Raw genomic sequence first — 19,959 nt, 5'->3', positions numbered from 1 at the left:
CTGCATTCTGTCGTGAAATATCCGAATATCTGCCCGTGGAATATCCGGATATTGGATATCCGGATATGGTATCCGGATATGTGATATCCGGATATGGGATGTGGATATCCGGATATGGGAATCGGGATATCCAGATATTGTATATCCGGATATGGTCAGTGAGATATCCGGATATTGCATATCCGGATATGTCCCGAGGAATATCCGGATATTCTGGGATTTAGAAGAACAGTAGATGTGTTGTGTGTACAGTAGGCTAGTGGGGGTTTGTGGACCCTAGATTGATGAAGTTGAACTTCTGTAATTAATGAACTAAGTCAGAATCATGTGATTAAGGGCTTGTGGCTTTGTTGGAAGCCTTAATACGTAGATCGTTAAGGAGAACGTAGTCTTTATGTTAATGCTTTTGAGTTATGTATGTTGATACACTTGCTGGTCCTAAATCAGATTGTGATCTGCTGTGTGTTGGACTTGAGCTGTGAGGACTCTTGGCATTGGATAGTGAGCTTGCAAGGTAAGCTTTTGTGTCCTCGGTTTAGCCATGTTGTGGTTCCACCATGCCCCATAGGGGTATGGTTATATGCATGTTGTGTTACATGCTTTTGATGTTTTGGAAATGCTGTTGAGCTGTTATATGTTAGTGCCTTGTTGATATGCATGGAGGTGTTCCACCTATACGGTAAGCCTGAGTATGTAGAACATACAATATGGTGAGGCTGTGGGTGAGGTGCAAGCGGTGTTCCTTGTACTACATGTAAGTATAGACGTATTCCTACATTTCTCTGGCCAGTAGAATAGTGATTACACACATGCCATAGATATCTGTTGCACTACATAGTTTTGAGAACTTATATTGATAAAATGCTTTTAGAACTTATATTGCACATGTAAGTGAGCTTTGGGTGGAAGATCCTTGAGGACCCCTTGTCTTACTGAGATTTCTGGTTTAGAGATCTCACCCCATGTTTGGGGAATGCTTATTTCAGGTTCAGGTAATGTTGAGACCTCAGGCGGCAGGAGGCCGGAGCTGAGTTAGATATTGATGATATTCTATGCTGACTTGTTGGATGCTGGTTATGCATGCTGCTCATATGCTTATACCTTCAGTTTAAGTTTATGGAGTTTTATGTTGAGACTTGTCGTTTACGCTGTTTATTTGGTGAGCATGGGGATTGTCCATGACACTTAGTATTGTTTTTGTCTTGAGTCTTTTGGGAGTTGTAATAATGTATCAGGATGTTGTCCGGACTACTTGATGTAGATCCGTGACTTAGATACTCACTTTACATTTATATATTGAGATATTTCAGTTAGTTGTCTTGCAATTTACATACAGGCATCGATTTTTATGAAATTGATTAAGTAATCAAGATGGTAATTGATAATGACGTCATAATTGAAAAGAAAAAGAATATTCCGCATTTTTAATTAAGCGTAGCTTAATACGATGTAATGACAACACTACCGGATATATACGGGGTGTTATAAGCAGCGTCCATCATTGCCACGTTGGCCAATCTAGTGGCCTCCTGCATCTTAGCCAATGCAGACAGGATTGGGTCGGGTTGACCCTCAACAGTCTCGCGGGTTCTCCTGGGTATTACCATGACTCTGCACAAGTTACACAAATTATGAGTTGATCAGGCCCACGCAATGTGTCCACATGTGCATCATCATAATAACACTCAATGGAGCAAACACACAAGACAAGACTCAACCAAGCATCCTAGTTATTGCAAGACATACAGGTTTTTCCCTTGAACCATTGCTCTAATACCATAAAATGTAACACCCTAGTTAACCCGGTTTGTCAACATGTCATCGTATTAAGCCACGCTTAATTAAAATTGCGGAATATTCTTCTTCTTTTCATTTATGATGTCATTATTCTTGCCAAGTTGAATTACTTAATTCTTTTCCAAAACATTGCCTGTATGTAAATGCAAAAGACAAACATCTTTACTGAAATAACCTCATAACATAATTAAGATCATTAACTGAGTCTCTAGTCACGACACTACTACACGTAAGCCGGACAGTCCTAATAGTTTATACAACCCAAATCTAATCAACAACATAATCTAATGTGGCATGGACAATCCCCATGCTCACCAAATAAGGCAACAAAGCCCAACAACAGAAGTCTCAACAACAACAACATAATAAAATCAAGCTAAAAACATGATATCAGCAGATATATCCAGCATCCAACCATGTCAGCACAACAACATATAAATCAACTAAGCTCCGGCCTCCTGCCGTTAGAGGTCTCAACCCCAGCATTACCTGAACCTGTAATATGTGCCCCAAACGTGGGGTGAGATCTCTAAAAAGAAATCTCAGTAAGACAAGGGGTCCTCAAGGACTCTTCCGCCCCAAGCTCACTTACAAGTATAATATGAGTTCAAAAGCAGTAATTTCAATGCATGTTCATGTTAAGGCATTTATATCATGACAGTATAATCCCTTGCTCAACGAGCTAAATACTATACTCATTGATCATGTGATGTATGTAAAAGCGGTTCGACTGGCCAGGCAACAGGATAGGGATTATGCACGTCTGCGACCCATCTAAACATAAGAGTCGCAGTCTTATGCCTTACACACCAGAGTCGCTGTCTGATTGTGTAAGTGACAACATCACTTTCATACACTACATGCCTTACACACCAGAGTCGCTGTCTGATTGTGCAAGTAGTCAACAATTAACTTAATACATCTCATGCATATATCAATGCATATTTTATCTTTCATAAAAGCATACCATGCATATAAACCACCCTCCCATGGAGGTCGGTGGAACAAACAACAGACTAATCCGAGGACACGAAAGCTTACCTTGCAAGCTAACTATCCAATGCCAAGAGTCCACACACCTCTCAAGGCCCACAAACAGCACAATCACAATCTGTTTGTATCATAATTCATCATCAATAATCATGGTACATAAGCTTATACATAAAGACAACGCTTCTCTTTTACGTTTTACGTCTTAAGGCTTCTCACAAAGCCACAAGCCCTTAATCACTTGATTCTGACTTAGTTTAATTAATACAGAAGTTAAACTCCATCAATCTAGGGTCCACAAACCCCCAATAGCCTACTGTATGAATAGTGCAGCTATTGTTCTTCGAAATCCCAGAATATCCGGATATCTGTCGAGGGGATATCTGGATATCAATATCCGGATATCCAGAACCCTATATCCGGATATCAATATCCGGATATCCATATCCGGATATCGGATATCCATATCCGGATATCAATATCCGGATATTTACAACCAAATATCCTGATATTTCGCGGCAGAAACTCAGAATCTGCAATCCGCAAAATACCACTCCAAAGGTTCATCTTTTAACTCATTAAAACGTCAAAGCATGCATTTTTATTCTGTTTTCAGTTCATATACCCATTACATACTTGTTTAACTCAATTTCATGCAAAGACACTACCTTTCAATCATAAAAACTCATGATCAAGGTTAGGCAACTCACCCCAAGGCTTAAAACAGAGGAAAGAGTGCCCTTGGAGCTCACAATCAACTCCCCAAACTCTGACTTGTACAGAAAACGAAAATAGCACACCAAGGTTGGTTCCTTCTTCACAAAGTTCACACCTTGAAGCTTAAAATGCCCACTCCAAGGCTCGCACAACCCAAACCAACAAGTCAGCTCTCTAAACCTCTCAAGCAATGGCTGAACACTCAGAACAAGGTGCCTCTCAACCTCACAAGACTAGTTCACTACTTTAATGGTGATACAAAGAAGAGATTAGGAGGAAAAATGGCCACTTGGCTCACCCAAAGGAAGAAGAAAGCAATGAAACATTGTCAAGGTGCAAGTCAGCCACCAAGACCACGTAGAGGCTGATAGAAATGCCTAGGGTTTGGTGCAAGTGGTGTATTTATAGCCACTAAAGCATTAAACACACAGTATTAACTTTAATTGCTAGGCTTAGCATTTTAATCCCAAACTTTGGATTCTTAACCTACTCAATTTTACAAGAATTATCATATTTTTATTTTATTTTTCGGAGCACCTTTCCGGTACGCGCTTTTCATAGCCAGTATCAGTTTCTGACGCCAGCTCTCATTATTTTAACTTGAAACTCGTTTTACAAGTCCTACATATTATTCTAGTAATTATCATGCACTTATTATAATTTTCCGGGATACTTTTTCGGTACGCATTTATACTGACTAGCAGAACTGGTATCTGCACTTTTCTTCCGAAAAGCAACTTTTAGCATTCTTAATCACTTACAAAGCCTCATAATAATTACTAGGGTCAATTATGGAATCATTTCCTAATTTCACATAATTAATTAATTAACTTCCTTAATTAATGGTGCGGGTTCTTACAGTCTACGTTTTGTAGTTCCGTGACTAGAGACCTATTTATGATATTAATTAATGAGGTATTTCAGTTAGTTGTCTTTTGCAATATTCATATAGGCGATGTTTTATGAAATGAATTAAGTAATTCAACTTGGATAATGATAATGACGTCATAACTGAAAAAAATGATATTCCGCATTTTTAAATTAAGCGTGGCTTAATACGATGATATGGTAACAAACCAGATATATACGGGGTGTTAGACTAAGCACACAGGAGTACAATACCACTTTATCAGAGAAGTAGTAGATGAAGGAATTGTGGATATGTAGAAGATACACATCAAAGAAAACTTAGCAAATGTCATGACAAAACCAATCAATGCTAAAAAGTTTATTGTATCGATCTTTCTATGGTCTATCAAAAACATAAGTAACATGGAACTGGAAAGAGAAGAAAGATTTTGAAAGCTCACCAAAAGTGACATTAAGTGGGTGATTGATGAAATCGATAAGTCACATTTCAATGCCTTTGGATGTATTCCATTGATCATTGGATGGTGGCCAAATATGGAATAATGTGATGGTTTACACATGGAAGAAAAAAAATGGGGTAGGCCTCTCTCTTGGTCCAAATCATCCCAAATTTCAAGTTAAGAGTTCTTTAGGTTCCCACTAAAGAGAGGAAATATAAAGAGTTTTTTCTGAGTATTATTTTGAGTGAGGTGTATTCTCCTAGTATAAGATAGAGTGATATTATTCTCTACTTGTATTTAAAGAGAGGTAATTTCTTCCATAAAATGAAAATCTTGTTTGGTCTTACTCGTGATTTTTTTCAGTTGGGTTTTCCACGTAAATCTTGTGTGTCGTTTCAATTGATGTATTTGTTGCTCTCTTGACCAGTGAAATCACGATAAAGTTTATTGCACCGTTGGTGTCTAGGAAAGTGAGTGATTATTTAATTAGTTACCGTTGTATTGCACGGAGATACTCTCGCTAGATTTACACTTACATGACCAATTGATGTAGTTAGCAGTGTCTTGAAATTTTGGTTTCTCTTAACTCTATTTTAACTGCATGATACACTATTACCTAACAATAATTACTTATGATTATGTGCACAAATCACCACCCATCTCATATATAAAACTTGTACTGTATATGCACCTTGATAGGATAAACCTACCCAAAGTACAGAATCAGGAGAAAGAGGAAAAGAGGAAAAGAAAGATTCGAGAGAAAGAGATGAAAAAAGGAAACGTTCTTTATTCACTGAGAAGTATATTCAAAAACCTCTTATGGTTACAAGAGATCCTATTTATACATGTCATGTTTCCCACCCAATGTGGATGTCACTAACTACTAACTGACAATATTCTCATCTATCTACATCTCAGTACATGTAAACCTTTTGGGCCTTCTAATTACTCTTCTAGTTCTCCTCTCAGCAATGCTATCCACTGTTGTATTATTATTCTCTTCTTCTCCTTGTTGGGCCTCAATTCTTGTTTCGGCCTCATTCTTTGCTTCATCTGTTGGTCCAGCTCCTATTTCATTTATTTCACTCATATCAATACCCACCCCATTAAGAATAACCTTGTCCTCAAGGTTAAAATGTGGATAGTGGCTGCGAAACTCGTGTAAATCCTCCCAAGTCACTGCTTCTAGTGGCATTCCACTCCAAATCACTTTAATTTCTATTTGTGGCTGACCTCCTGAGGTATTACTTCTACTGTCCACAATGTCCAATGGTTCTAGAACAGGCATGCCTTTAGTAAAGACGTCAGGCAAGGGAAAAAGAGAAACAGGATGGTCTCCTATGTATGGTTTGAGGAGAGAAACATGAAAAGTGTGGTGGATCTTTGCATGTGGTGGCAGCTCCAACCTGTATGCAACCTGACCAATTCTTTGGACAATGGAAAATGGTCCAAAATATCTGCGGGATAGTTTATTACTCATTCTCTCGGCAACGGATGACTGCCTGTAAGGTTGTAGATGAACCCAAACCAAGTCACCTACTTTGAACTGGACATCCCTGCGCTTGTGATCTGCTCTCTCCTTCATAGATTGCTGAGCAGTAAGTAAATTCTGTTGCAACTGTTGTAAAATAACCTGCCTATCAAGTAGAGCAATATCGACCTCTCTCACGAGTGCAGAATTGGAAACATAATCCAAAATGGAAGGTGGATCTCTACCAAAGACTGCCTTGAAGGGTGTCATGCCTGCTGATGTATGATAAGCCGTATTATAACAATACTCAGCCCAATGTAGAATTTTGGACCACCTTTTAGGAAAATATGCAACAAAACATCTCAAGTATTGCTCTAAAACTCGATTTACAACTTTGGATTGCCCATCAGATTGAGGATGATAGGCTGTAGTTCTCTTAAGTTGTGTTCCACTCTGGGTAAATAGCTCCACCCAAAACCTGCTGAGAAAAATGGAATCCCTGTCTGTGATGAGTGAGCGTGGAAGACCATGAAGCTTACAGACCATGGTTGAAAAAATAGAGGCCACCTTAGCTGCTGAATACTGTTGAGGTAGTGGACCAAAATGAGCTTGTTTGGATAAACGATCCACAACTACAAGAATAGTAGTAAAACCATGTGAGAGTGGAAGACCCACTATGAAATCCATAGACAAATCTTCCCAAATTTGCTGTGGAATGGGGATTGGCTGTAACAAACCAGCAGGTGCTTGTGTTTGATACTTAACCTGTCACAAAAGCTTTGACAAAATCTCTCCATTTGGGCCAAGTGAAACTAGCTGAAACTCGGACCATTGTTTTCTGTATTCCAGGATGTTCACTCATGAGGGTTGAGTGACTTTCTTGTAAAACTTGCTGAATGAGTGGGGATAAGGGATCCAGTAAGAGTTTCCCTTTATAAAACAACAACCCTCCATGTACTTTATAATGAGCACTAATACTGGAATCAGTTTCCAGGTTCCTATAGAGCTGCTGAAAAAAATTGGAAGACTGATTCTCCTTCTTGAGTGCCTCCAGTAGGTCAATCTGCACTGTTGATGCTGTGATGAGTGACATGAGGACAGGATATCGAGAAAGAGCATCTGCAGCCTGGTTTTCTTTTCCTGGTTTGTAAACAATGGTGTATTCGAAACCCAATAGCTTGGTCAAGTAGTATTGTTGCTCAGGTGTTTGTATCACCTGATCCAAAAGACTCCTCAAACTCTTTTGATCAGTTTTTATAGTGAACCTCTTGCCTAACAAATATTGTCTCCATTTTTGACTGCCTCTGTAATTGCATAAAGCTCTCGAACATATGTCGAAGCCTTTTGCATCCTCAATGCTAGCTTTTTGCTGAAATATGAAATAGGGTGTTCTTGTTGTAGAAGAACTGCTCCCACAGCCAGATCAGAGGCATCAGTTTCAATGGTGAATTCTTGACTGAAATCAGGCAGAATCAGGACAGGGGCAGTGGTCATTGCAACCTTGAGATTCTCAAAAGCCTTTTGAGCTGCAACATTTCAAAGAAAGGAATCCTGTTTCAGTAATGCAGTAAGAGGTGAGGCAATGGCTGCATAATGACAAATAAACCTGCGGTAGTAGCCAATTAATCCTAAAAAACCCTTAATTCTTTAAGGTTCTTTGGGATAGGCCAATCCAACATGACTTGGATTTTGTTCTGGTCCATTCTTAATCCCTCGGCTGAAACCACATGGCCTAGGTAGTCTACCTTTTTTTTGTGCAAAAGAGCATTTACTTCTCTTGATGAAAAACTGATGCTGCTGAAGAGTGGTCAGTACAAGCCTCAACTGCTGCAAGTGGAGATAAAATGTGGGGCTGTATATAAGGATATCATCAAAGAAGACAGCTACAAATTTGCGAAGATAAGGTTGTAAAATGAGGTTCATGGTTGCTTGAAATGTTGATGGAGCATTGGTTAAGCCAAAAGGCATTACCAAGAACTCATAGTGTCCTTGATGAGTTCTAAAGGTTGTCTTGTGCATATCATTAGGGTGAACCCGAAGTTGGTGATAATCAGCTCTCAAATCCAACTTTGAAAAATATTGGGAACCACCTAGCTCATCCATCAACTCATCTGTTGTTGGGATAGGAAAACGATCCTTGATGGTGATGTTATTTAAGGCTCTATAGTCAATGCAAAATCTCCAAGAGCCATCTTTTTTTTTTTAACTAAGAGCACTGGAGAGGAGAAAGGACTGGTGCTTAGCCTTATGAAACCAGAATCAAGCATTTGTTGGACTTGCTTTTCAATTTTGGTCTTCTGATAGTGAGGGTATCTATACGACCTCACATTAATTGGAGAAGCTTGAGTTTGGAGATGGATTTCATGATCCAATACCCGATGAGGGGGAAGTGCCTTTGGTTCAGTGAATAGCTCCTCAAATTCAGAAAGAATGAGTTGCACTTCAGGACAGTTGTCAGCAGGTAATTCTGAATGAATCGAGTCTAACAAGGTTAGCTGAAACAGAGAAGCTACCTGTCCTCTGTGTTGTAACTTGCGAAACTGATTTAAGGAGATAGGACCAGCATGATTTTCCCCGTGTAGTTTAATTGTTTCACCAGCCCATACAAACTCCATAGTTAGTTTGCTGTAATCTAACATCACTGGACCCAGTACTTGGAGACATTGAACTCCCAACACCATGTCTGCCCCTTGAATGGGAAGAACATAAAAATCCACTAAGAATATGTGCTGTTGAATTTGTACAGGTACAGCTTGACAAAAACCTTCACATTTGAGGATTTGGCCATTTCCAACCATGACATCAAATTGTTGATCACGAGACATAGGCAAACTGAGGGCTGAGACTACCTTTGGTTGTAAAAAGTTATGAGTGCTACCACCATCAACTAGCAAGCTCATTTCTGATTTACCAATAAAACTAATGAAATAGAGTATCTGAGGAACCATAATGCCAGACAATGCATGGAGGCTAATTTATGGTGTAATGGATCATTGCAATCAGGTTCAAGGCAATTATTGGGTTGTGTTTCATCTGCGGTTGGAGAATCAGAAGAGTAAAGAGAAAACTCTTCATCTGGAACAATCAGAATATGGACAGAAGCTTTGCATTTATGGCCAAAAAAATATTTTTCTTTACATGCAAAACAAAGATTTTTTTCTCGACGTTCTTGTATTTGACTTTGGGATAGTTTCTGTGTATATGGTTTTGGTTGGTAAGGTGTATGAACAGTGGTAGTTGGTTTAGGAGTGAATTGATTGGAAATTGTTTTTGGAGTTGGTAACAAGGGTGGAAGTGGAGAGTGTAATTTGGGTGGATAAGGAGAATACGGTTTGTGTGGTATTTCCTTGAGAGACAGTTTGGCCTCTTGAATCTTTGCTAAAGATATGGATCTGGTCATTGTGGAAGGACGAAAGGAAGCCACTTCTTGCTGAATTACAGGTTTCAACCCAAAAACAAAGCAACTAAGTAAGAACGATTCAGAAAAACCATGTACCTTATTGGAGAGTGTCTCAAATTCCTCCTAAAATTCCAGAACAGATCCTTTTTGCATGAGTTTGGATAACTGTCCTTGGTAATCTTCCAGTTCAGAAGGACCAAAACGCACTTGAAGTGCTTGGATAAACGAGTCCCAGGATGCAATATTGGTATTCTTACGCAGCCATTGATACCAAGCCAGAGCTTTGCCATCAAAATAAATTGGTGTAATCCGAAGCTTCTGATCTTCATCAATGTTGGAAAACTCAAAGAATTGTTCAACTTTGAAAATCCAACCCTGAGGATCGCATGACCCATCGAATTTGGGTACTTTGAGACGGACATTACGTGCGGCTTGATTATCTTTCAGATTGGAGTGGTTGGATGTGTTGCCAGAAGTAGCTGAATGTTCTCTGTGGGTATAAAAAATGGCATCAAGCTTGCAAGCGATTTCCTGAAATTTCTTCGTCATTTGTTCTTTCAAAACTTCAATTTCCGCTTGTGTGTGATCCAATCGATCATCAAAGGTTCGTGTTCGAGTCTCGGGAGCCATGTTCAACAACTCAATGGAAGCGCCAATTGATAGGATAAACTTACCCAAAGTACAGAATCAGCAGAAAGAGGGAAAGAGGAAAAGAAAGATTTGAGAGAAAGAGATGAGAAAAGGAAATGTTCTTTATTCACTGAGAAGTATATTCAACAACCTCTTATGGTTACAAGAGATCCTATTTATACATGTCATGTTTCCCACCCAATGTGGATGTCACTAACTACTAACTCACAATATTCTCATCTAGCTACATCTCAGTACATGTAAACCTTTTGGGCCTTCTAATTACTCTTCTAGTTCTCCTCTCAGCAATGCTATCCACTGTTGCATTATTATTCTCTTCTTCTCCTTGTTGGGCCTTAATTCTTATTTCGGCCTCATTCTTTGCTTCATCTGTTGGTCCAGCTCCTATTTCATTTATTTCACTCATATCACACCTACTTTTAGTTTCCACTTGCACCTTCGTTGCTCTAATTCATCTATCTCTAACTTGTATCGGATCATATTTTACGCCTTATCCCTCTAGAGGAAATTCAAACGAGTTGTTTGGATATCGTACAAAACTTTATGGATTTTTTTTTTTCGATTTTTAAATTCCCATACAGGTATTTCGCCCTTCAGCTTTTTGGGGAAAATCACAGGTAAGTTAGGAAATTATTTTCTTTCAATCTGAATTATTGAAATCTAGGTCTCTATATCGAATTTAATTCACGTACTTGTGAGGTAGGAAATTTCTTTCATTCAATATGAACGGTTGAACTCTAGGTCAATATATTGACCATTATGCACGTTCTTATGAATTTTCAGGATGTCATTCCGGTCCATATTGTCGACAATTGTGTTCATCTGTAGTTATTATGTTAGGTCTATATATCGAGTTTAATGCACGTACTTGTGAGGCAGGAAATTTCTTTCATTCAATATGAACGGTTGAAATCTAGGTCAATATATTGACCATAATGCACGTTCTTATGAATTTTCAGGATGTCATTCCGGCCCATATTGTCGACAATGTGTTCATCTGTAGTTATGTTTGGTTGATCATTTACTCTCGAGTTTACTTTACCTACTTTAGTGATGGGCTAGGACCAGGAATTGACACAATATTTTATTTTTTATTTTTAAATGATGCATAACAATTCTCTGATATGTACTCGGTTTTGTTGGATCTATTGTAGTTATTATATATAAAGTTTCGTTATATCTGATAATGGGGCTGCAACGCCAAAGAAAGGGGAAAAAGGTAAAAGGGTAAGGGAATAGATGAAAAAAAATTATGTGCAATTTTTATATATAAGATGCGGATGACTTATGCATATAATTATAAGTCAATTATAACATTGTCATATAAAAAAGGTTGGGTGAACAATAAGTTTGAATGGAGCTTCAAAGGTCTTAATCACTAAAGACTTAACTAGCTAGCAAATGATAAAACTAAAAAAATAAATATTTTAAAGTTTTTAAAATATAATGACCTCTATGAATCGGGTGGACCACCACTGTTACACAGAACAATGGAACCCGAGATCCCCGACCCAAATCCACCAAGACTACCCATTTCGAATAGGGGAACGCCCCAGCGGCCGCCACCAAATAGGCATACACCAGTCCCCAGCATGAACAAGAAGACACCTTAAACTTATTATGGTTGGTCACTGTACTGATTTCCCTATTACACTGCAATACTACATGGCCTCCTTTCTACAAATGCACTTGCGTCTTTTAATTACCTACTTATTAAATAAGTGCTGCAGCTTCATCTTTAGCTGCAGCTTCATCTTTTCCTGCTTAATTAATTAATATTACGTATTAATGGGCAATAGCATCTGTAATTCGGTATTGTTGTTATGCAAAGTGTAATGGGTGATAGATAGTCTGTATACTCTTTAAACATGAAAAAGATAAATCATGTTAAAAATAAATATTTTTTATTTTTATTTCTGCAGAAAATTAAATGATTTGCACAATGGATTAATGAATAAAAAAAATTAAAAGTTCGAGCTTTTTAATTTTTAAGATGTTCTTTTTCCGGGTTCCCATCTTTCTTTTCTAATTATACTATTATTCTAAAATTTTATGTACAAATTCTATACTTTCAAATATAATGACAAATCATTCAATTTTCTTTTCCCTTTTAAAACGTTGAGAATGTCACGGAAAAGAGTTTAGTCCCAAAGGGAGATTTTGCACACTAGGTTGTTGTTGGTTCATCTCATGTACGTATTTTAAGTTATAATTTGTACAGGGAAGGGTTCAAAAATTGGTATGCGCCAAACAATAGGCTTCTACACCCTCTATTTCCTTTTGTTATCTCTCTTTTTATCAAGTTATATGAAAAAGAAGAAAAATAGATTACTGAATATAGTTTTAGAAAGAAAAATATAATAAAGAAAAGGGGCATGTTTAAGTACTGTAAATTGTCACAAGCCTATTGCATTTTATACTAGTACTGGAAAAGTATTACACACACGAGTATTATTAGAGGTGAGGATGTGACCGTTGTGCAAGAAAATGATGAGTGTAAAAAAATGTTAGTGAAGAAAAGGTAGTTAGGAATTAATTTCATCATAAAGCCTTTAACAAGTAGAAAGTGTAGGGTAAAGTGTTATCACATCTTTAATAGACTCTAAATGTTTTATATAGACTTGGGCTGTTAAGGTTAAAGTGTGAGTTTACATAACTCATTTATATTCCTAATTAAAATCATAAAAAAAAAAACTACAATCGAAACAACAAAATAGATAACATAACAGGGAACTCTATTGTCACTTTTTTTTTTTAACGGAAATATGTTTTTCATGTTATTTAAGACAAACACAAAAAAATGATGTAACCCACTAAAAAAAAGAAAGAGAAAAAAAAATTGGTCCTACAGAATTTTTGTGTGTTGTATGAGTGAAAAACATATTTTCCTTTTATTAATAAAGAAAAAAGGAACACTTGTCTCACTCCCGGATCCTAGTTCATCACTAAAACGCGGGAAGTAAACTTAAAAGCTAATAGTCAACCAAATCGGAAATAACTACTCATAAACACAATTGTCAATTGTCAACAATATGTAGTGTCCGGAATAACAATCCGAAAATTCACAATATGTGCATTACACTCAACATAAAGACCTAGATTTCAACCGTTCCGATTGAACGATAAGAAATTTCCTATCACACCTATCATTTTCCCTCATAAGCTGAAGGGAGAAATGCCTATATTGGAATTGAAAAATTGAAAACAAATTAAAAAAAATTTATATGAATTCCAATTTGGTTTTCTGAATTTCCTGTATGTAGTTATTACCATAAAAAAATTGCAGAAACACATAAGGAGAACCATTATCGCACGACGACAACAATTATATATATGCTTGTCTCTTCCACTATTGATTAGGGAATTTTTTCTTAAGATAGTTATATTGGTGAGTGATCAAATAATTATCATTCAATAGCTCTAGCAATAAAAATATCTTATTAGAAGGTAAAAGAGAGTAAAGGAAAAATATTGATTTCATTGATTGTGGTAATTGATTTGTACAATGAGTGAGCTCTTATATAGAAGAGCATAACAGAAAAGAGAGATCTAGAATATCATTAAAATACTAAAGTACCCTTATACCTAATATCTAATACTCCCCCTCAAGATGGAGAGTGAACAAGGAGAACTTCCATCTTGAACAAGAAAAATCAAGAAAACATAATAACCAAATAACATAAGCATCAGCCAGTAAAGAAACAGTAATGGAATGGAGCTATAATGTGCTGGAATGGACATCAGCAAAGAAAGGAAGGGCTGGGATGGACATCAGCAACCTAATATGAACTGCTGGGGTGGACATCGGCAAAATCAAACGTTCTGAAATGAACTGCAGCAACATGAACAATGCTCCCCCTGAATAAGAAGCCAACATAAACAATGCTCTCCCTGAATAGGAAGCCAAAATAAAGCCATAAAATATAAGAATCAAAATAAGAAACATATCTGACGTAAAGGTAGATAAAGAAAAAAAATGAGATAGGGCAGAAAAAAAAATTATAGATCTAATAGATGGAGACTGCGAAGACTGAACATAGCTGGTCTTGTTAAAGACTGAACATATATAGAAAAAAAAATATAGGATGGGGATTGACGGTAGGACCTTATGGCTTAACATAAGAGGTACTTGCTAAAGAGTGGTGAGGAGAAACAGATGGAAGAAAATCGAAAAAAATGCATGATAAAAATAATAAAATTCACAAGATCAGATCTGGAAGACGCATGGAGATGAGGCGTAATTAGATCGGAGAAAAAAAACGTGGATATGAATCAGAACAGAAACAACCGGATAAAAAGAAGACACGGTTAGAGGTGACCAAAACGCAGATCTGAAAAACAACACAGATCTGGAACAGAAACGGCCGGAGGAATGGATGATGCGCCCGGAGAATGAAACGCGGTCGGAGATGATGACCGGAAAAGAAGACGAACATGGCCGGAAGAAGAAAACCGCGGCAGGAGGAGACCAAAACGCAGATCTGAAAGCAACACAGATCTGGAACAAAAAAAACAGCCGGAGAAAAGGAAGACACGGCCGGAGGAGATAAAAGCGCAGATCTGAAAGCAACACAGATCTGGAACCGAAACAGCCGAAGAAGGTTTTCAGGAAAGCCATTGAAGAAGACGACCCGAAGCAAAAATTAAAAAAAAAATGGACATAGAAAAATAAAGGAGAAAGAGTAGCTCTAAAAAAAAATTCACAGATGGGGATCAGATCTGGAAGAAAGGAAACAAAAAGAGAAAAAAAAAAGTGATCGCAGCGGAATCTCTATTCATGGAGGATAAAAATGCTCTGATACCATATTAGAAGGTAAAAGAGAGTAAAGGAAAAATATTGATTTCATTGATTGTGGTAATTGATTTGTACAATGAGTGAGCTCTTATATAGAAGAGCATAACAGAAAAGAGAGATCTAGAATATCATTAAAATACTAAAGTACCCTTATACCTAATATCTAATACTCCCCCTCAAGATGGAGAGTGAACAAGGAGAACTTCCATCTTGAACAAGAAAAATCAAGAAAACATAATAACCAAATAACATAAGCATCAGCCAGTAAAGAAACAGTAATGGAATGGAGCTATAATGTGCTGGAATGGACATCAGCAAAGAAAGGAAGGGTTGGGATGGACATCAGCAACCTAATATGAACTGCCGGGGTGGACATCGGCAAAATCAACAGTTCTGAAATGAACTGCAGCAACATGAACAATGCTCCCTCTGAATAAGAAGCCAACATAAACAATGCTCTTCCTGAATAGGAAGCCAAAATAAAGCCATAAAATATAAGAATCAAAATAAGAAACATATCTGACGTAAAGGTAGATAAAGAAAAAAAATGAGATAGGGCAGAAAAAAAAAATTATAGATCTAATAGATGGAGACTGCGAAGACTGAACATAGCTGGTCTTGTTAAAGACTGAACATATATAGAAAAAAAAAATATAGGATGGGGATTGACGGTAGGACCTTATGGCTTAACATAAGAGGTACTTGCTAAAGAGTGGTGAGGAGAAACAGATGGAAGAAAATTGAAAAAAATGCATGATAAAAATAATAAAATTCACAAGATCAGATCTGGAAGACGCATGGAGATGAGGCGTAATTAGATCGGAGAAAAAAAACGTGGATATGAATCAGAACAGAAACAACCGGATAAAAAGAAGACACGGTTGGAGGAGACCAAAACGCAGATCTGAAAAACAACACAGATCTGGAACAGAAACGGCCGGAGGAATGGATGATACGCCCGGAGAATGAAACGCGGTCGGAGATGATGACCGGAAAAGAAGACGGACATGGCCGGAAGAAGAAAACCGCGGCAGGAGGAGACCAAAACGCAGATCTGAAAGCAACACAGACCTGGAACAAAAAAAGCAGCCGAAGAAAAGGAAGACACGGCCGGAGGAGATAAAAGCGCAGATCTGAAAGCAACACATCTGGAACCGAAACAGCCGGAGAAGGTTTTCAAGAAAGCCATTGAAGAAGACGACCCGAAGAAAAAATTAAAAAAAAAAATGGACATAGAAAATTAAAGGAGAAAGAGTAGCTCTAAAAAAAAATTCACAGATGGGGATCAGATCTGGAAGAAAGGAAACAAAAAGAGAAAAAAAAAAGTGATCGCAGCGGAATCTCTATTCATGGAGGATAAAAATGCTCTGATACCATCTTAGAAGGTAAAAGAGAGTAAAGGAAAAATATTGATTTCATTGATTGTGGTAATTGATTTGTACAATGAGTGAGCTCTTATATAGAAGAGCATAACAAAAAAGAGAGATCTAGAATATCATTAAAATACTAAAGTACCCTTATACCTAATATCTAATACTCCCCCTCAAGATGGAGAGTGAACAAGGAGAACTTCCATCTTGAACAAGAAAAATCAAGAAAACATAATAACCAAATAACATAAGCATCAGCCAGTAAAGAAACAGTAATGGAATGGAGCTATAATGTGCTGGAATGGACATCAGCAAAGAAAGGAAGGGCTGGGATGGACATCAGCAACCTAATATGAACTGCCGGGGTGGACATCGGCAAAATCAACAGTTCTGAAATGAACTGCAGCAACATGAACAATGCTCCCCCTGAATAAGAAGCCAACATAAACAATGCTCTCCCTGAATAGGAAGCCAAAATAAAGCCATAAAATATAAGAATCAAAATAAGAAACATATCTGACGTAAAGGTAGATAAAGAAAGAAAATGAGATAGGGCAGAAAAAAAAAATTATAGATCTAATAGATGGAGACTGCGAAGACTGAACATAGCTGGTCTTGTTAAAGACTGAACATATACAGAAAAAAAAATATAGGATGGGGATTGACGGTAGGACCTTATGGCTTAACATAAGAGGTACTTGCTAAAGAGTGGTGAGGAGAAACAGATGGAAGAAAATTGAAAAAAATGCATGATAAAAATAATAAAATTCACAAGATCAGATCTGGAAGACGCATGGAGATGAGGCGTAATTAGATCGGAGAAAAAAAACGTGGATATGAATCAGAACAGAAACAACCGGAGAAAAAGAAGACACGATTGGAGGAGACCAAAACGCAGATCTGAAAAACAACACAGATCTGGAACAGAAACGGCCGGAGGAATGGATGATGCGCCCGGAGAATGAAACGCGGTCGGAGATGATGACCGGAAAAGAAGACGGACATGGCCGGAAGAAGAAAACCGCGGCAGGAGGAGACCAAAACGCAGATCTGAAAGCAACACAGACCTGGAACAAAAATAACAGCCGGAGAAAAGGAAGACACGGCCGGAGTAGATAAAAGCGCAGATCTGAAAGCAACACAGATCTGGAACCGAAACAGCCGGAGAAGGTTTTCAGGAAAGCCATTGAAGAAGACGACTCGAAGCAAAAATTAAAAAAAAAATGGACATAGAAAATTAAAGGAGAAAGAGTAGCTCTAAAAAAAAATTCACAGATGGGGATCAGATCTGGAAGAAAGGAAACAAAAAGAGAAAAAAAAAGTGATCGCAGCGGAATCTCTATTCATGGAGGATAAAAATGCTCTGATACCATATTAGAAGGTAAAAGAGAGGAAAGGAAAAATATTGATTTCATTGATTGTGGTAATTGATTCGTACAATAAGTGAGCTCTTATATAGAAGAGCATAACAAAAAAGAGAGATATAAAGTATCATTAAAATACTAAAGTACCCTTATACCTAATATCTAATATATCTCATTATCTACCATAAAATTATTTAGTTCTAACATTTAGAGGCAAGCGGAAAATCTAAATGATACATTTAAGAGGTAAGGCGGGATCTTTGACCCGATGATAAGGGAACATACCACGTTGCATTGTTTTCACAAAAACATGATACCAAATGTTGTTTCCGACAGCTTTGAATTATGTTACATTGCCGGGCAGCCACTCAAGTCACATTTCAAGATATGTTAATGAGGTACATAAGAAGATCTTCAGGTTGAAATGACATTATTACTATCTTACTACTGATTACTTATTACCACTACCATTTGCAGTCTTGGTGTGGCTCTACAAATTTTCGTACGGTTATTTGTGTTAATAGTTTGATAAACGCAATATCTTTTGGGGCTGCATCTTGTTATTGATAGGTCATGTCCCTTCAATAATTGATTACAAAAGGACAAATGATTGAAAACAATTGGATTTAATTATTATACGTGCCAGCATATGAAAGACCTCCTACATGCTAAAGGTCGAAGGACTTTGATGTTGTCCATAAGCTTAGATAAGATTTTCTCAAATTAAAGCTATATGAAGATCAAAAAAATGAAGCAAACTATATAGTTTAGATTTTTAGATTTTTGTTACACACTTGTTATTGTTAGTAATGTGAATCTCCACTTACAATCAGAGAAAAAGCAAAAGTTGAAAAATGTATATTCATTCTGTTATTTTTTCTATACAGTACTGTACATCACCATATATAGGAGAAGAAGTAACAAATTCAGAGAAGAGACTAACAAATTCTGTTACAACCACTTGGATGACGTGGCCACTAATAAAAGAGAAAAAGACTAAAAAATCCAAAAATAAAGAATGTGATATTCTAATACTCCCCCTCAAGATGGAGACTGTATATTAAGAACTCTCATCTTGGAGAGAAGAGTAGAAAAATGACTTGGATGAAGAGCTTTGGTCATTACGTCAGCAATCTAATGAGAGGAGGCGATGTGGAAGGTTTTCACTTGGCCACGAACAATACAATCACGGATGAGATGATAGTCAATCTCAATGTGCTTCGTACGCTCATGAAAGACCCGATTATCTGCATTATGAAGAGAAGATTTGTTGTCACAGAACAGATGTGCAGCAGAAGGATGGGAGACACCAAGATCCTTCAGTAACTGTAAAAGCTAGAGGACTTCGCAAGATGCATTTTCCATTGACCGGTATTTAGCCTCTGCTGAGCTTCGGGAAATTGTTTACTGCTTCTTTGATTTCCATGAAATGAGAGAAGCTCCAAGAAAAATAAAAAAACCAGATACAGATCGACGGCTATCTAAACAAGAGGCCCAGTCTAAATCACAAAAAACCTTTAGATGCGAAGATGAGGTAGAAGGAAAAAATAGACCTTGACCAACAGTAGACTTGACAGAGGCAAGTATTCTGTGAGCTTCTTGGAGATAAGGAACCCGAGGATCAGCCATGTATTGGCTAAGATGATTCACTGCAAAAGAAAGATCTGGCCGTGTGATGGTTAAGTATAGAAGTCGTCCAATGAGTCTTCTATAGGAAGTTGGATCAGGTAAGGGGTCCCCATTGGTTGATGATAACTTCAAGTTGACATCCATTGGGGTGGATTTTGGCTTGCAACCAGATAGCCCAGCATCTTACAAAATATTCAGTGCATAGTGGTGCTGACAAATGGAGATACCTTTAGATGATCGAGCTACTTCAAGGCCCAAAAAATATTTGAGAGGTCCAAGGTTTTTAAGCTTGAATTTGCTATCCCGAAGAGAGGTAAGGAGTTATACTTCAAGTAAATTGTTAGAGGCAACAAGGATATCATCCACATAAACAAGAAGAGCAACAAAACAAGATTCAGAATGCTTTGTAAACAGAGAGTGATCAGCCTTAGACTGTGAAAAACCAAGAACAGATAAAGCTGA

At 37.5% G+C, this 19,959-nt stretch overlaps 1 protein-coding gene across 1 annotated transcript; it reads right to left on the bottom strand.

Annotated features, from left to right (window-relative positions):
* Positions 1-19,002: 19,002 nt before the first annotated feature.
* Positions 19,003-19,641, bottom strand: LOC133302368 (uncharacterized mitochondrial protein AtMg00240-like). Its single transcript, XM_061502139.1, has 2 exons — positions 19,422-19,641; positions 19,003-19,115 (listed from the first exon to the last, which is right to left on the bottom strand). The coding sequence occupies exons 1-2, from the start codon at positions 19,639-19,641 to the stop codon at positions 19,003-19,005; spliced, it is 333 nt and encodes a 110-aa protein (XP_061358123.1).
* Between the last annotated feature and the right edge of the window lie 318 nt (positions 19,642-19,959).

Source organism: Gastrolobium bilobum, unplaced genomic scaffold (assembly GCF_033153095.1).
Source record: "Gastrolobium bilobum isolate Gb01-03AN ecotype WA unplaced genomic scaffold, APGP_CSIRO_Gbil_v1 utg1843, whole genome shotgun sequence".
Classification (NCBI taxonomy): Eukaryota; Viridiplantae; Streptophyta; class Magnoliopsida; order Fabales; family Fabaceae; genus Gastrolobium; species Gastrolobium bilobum.
The sequence above is the reverse complement of the archived record's forward strand: the minus strand, read 5'-3'. Positions and strand labels throughout refer to the sequence as shown.

What these genes read in the sequence shown, in the direction of transcription:
- LOC133302368 (XM_061502139.1), bottom strand. Translation starts at nt 19,641, where the DNA reads ATGGATGTCAACTTGAAGTTATCATCAACCAATGGGGACCCCTTACCT. An exon ending in CAAGTCTACTGTTGGTCAAG is followed by an intron (nt 19,116 to 19,421) that starts GTCTATTTTTTC and finishes TTCATAATGCAG; the next exon opens with ATAATCGGGTCTTTCATGAG.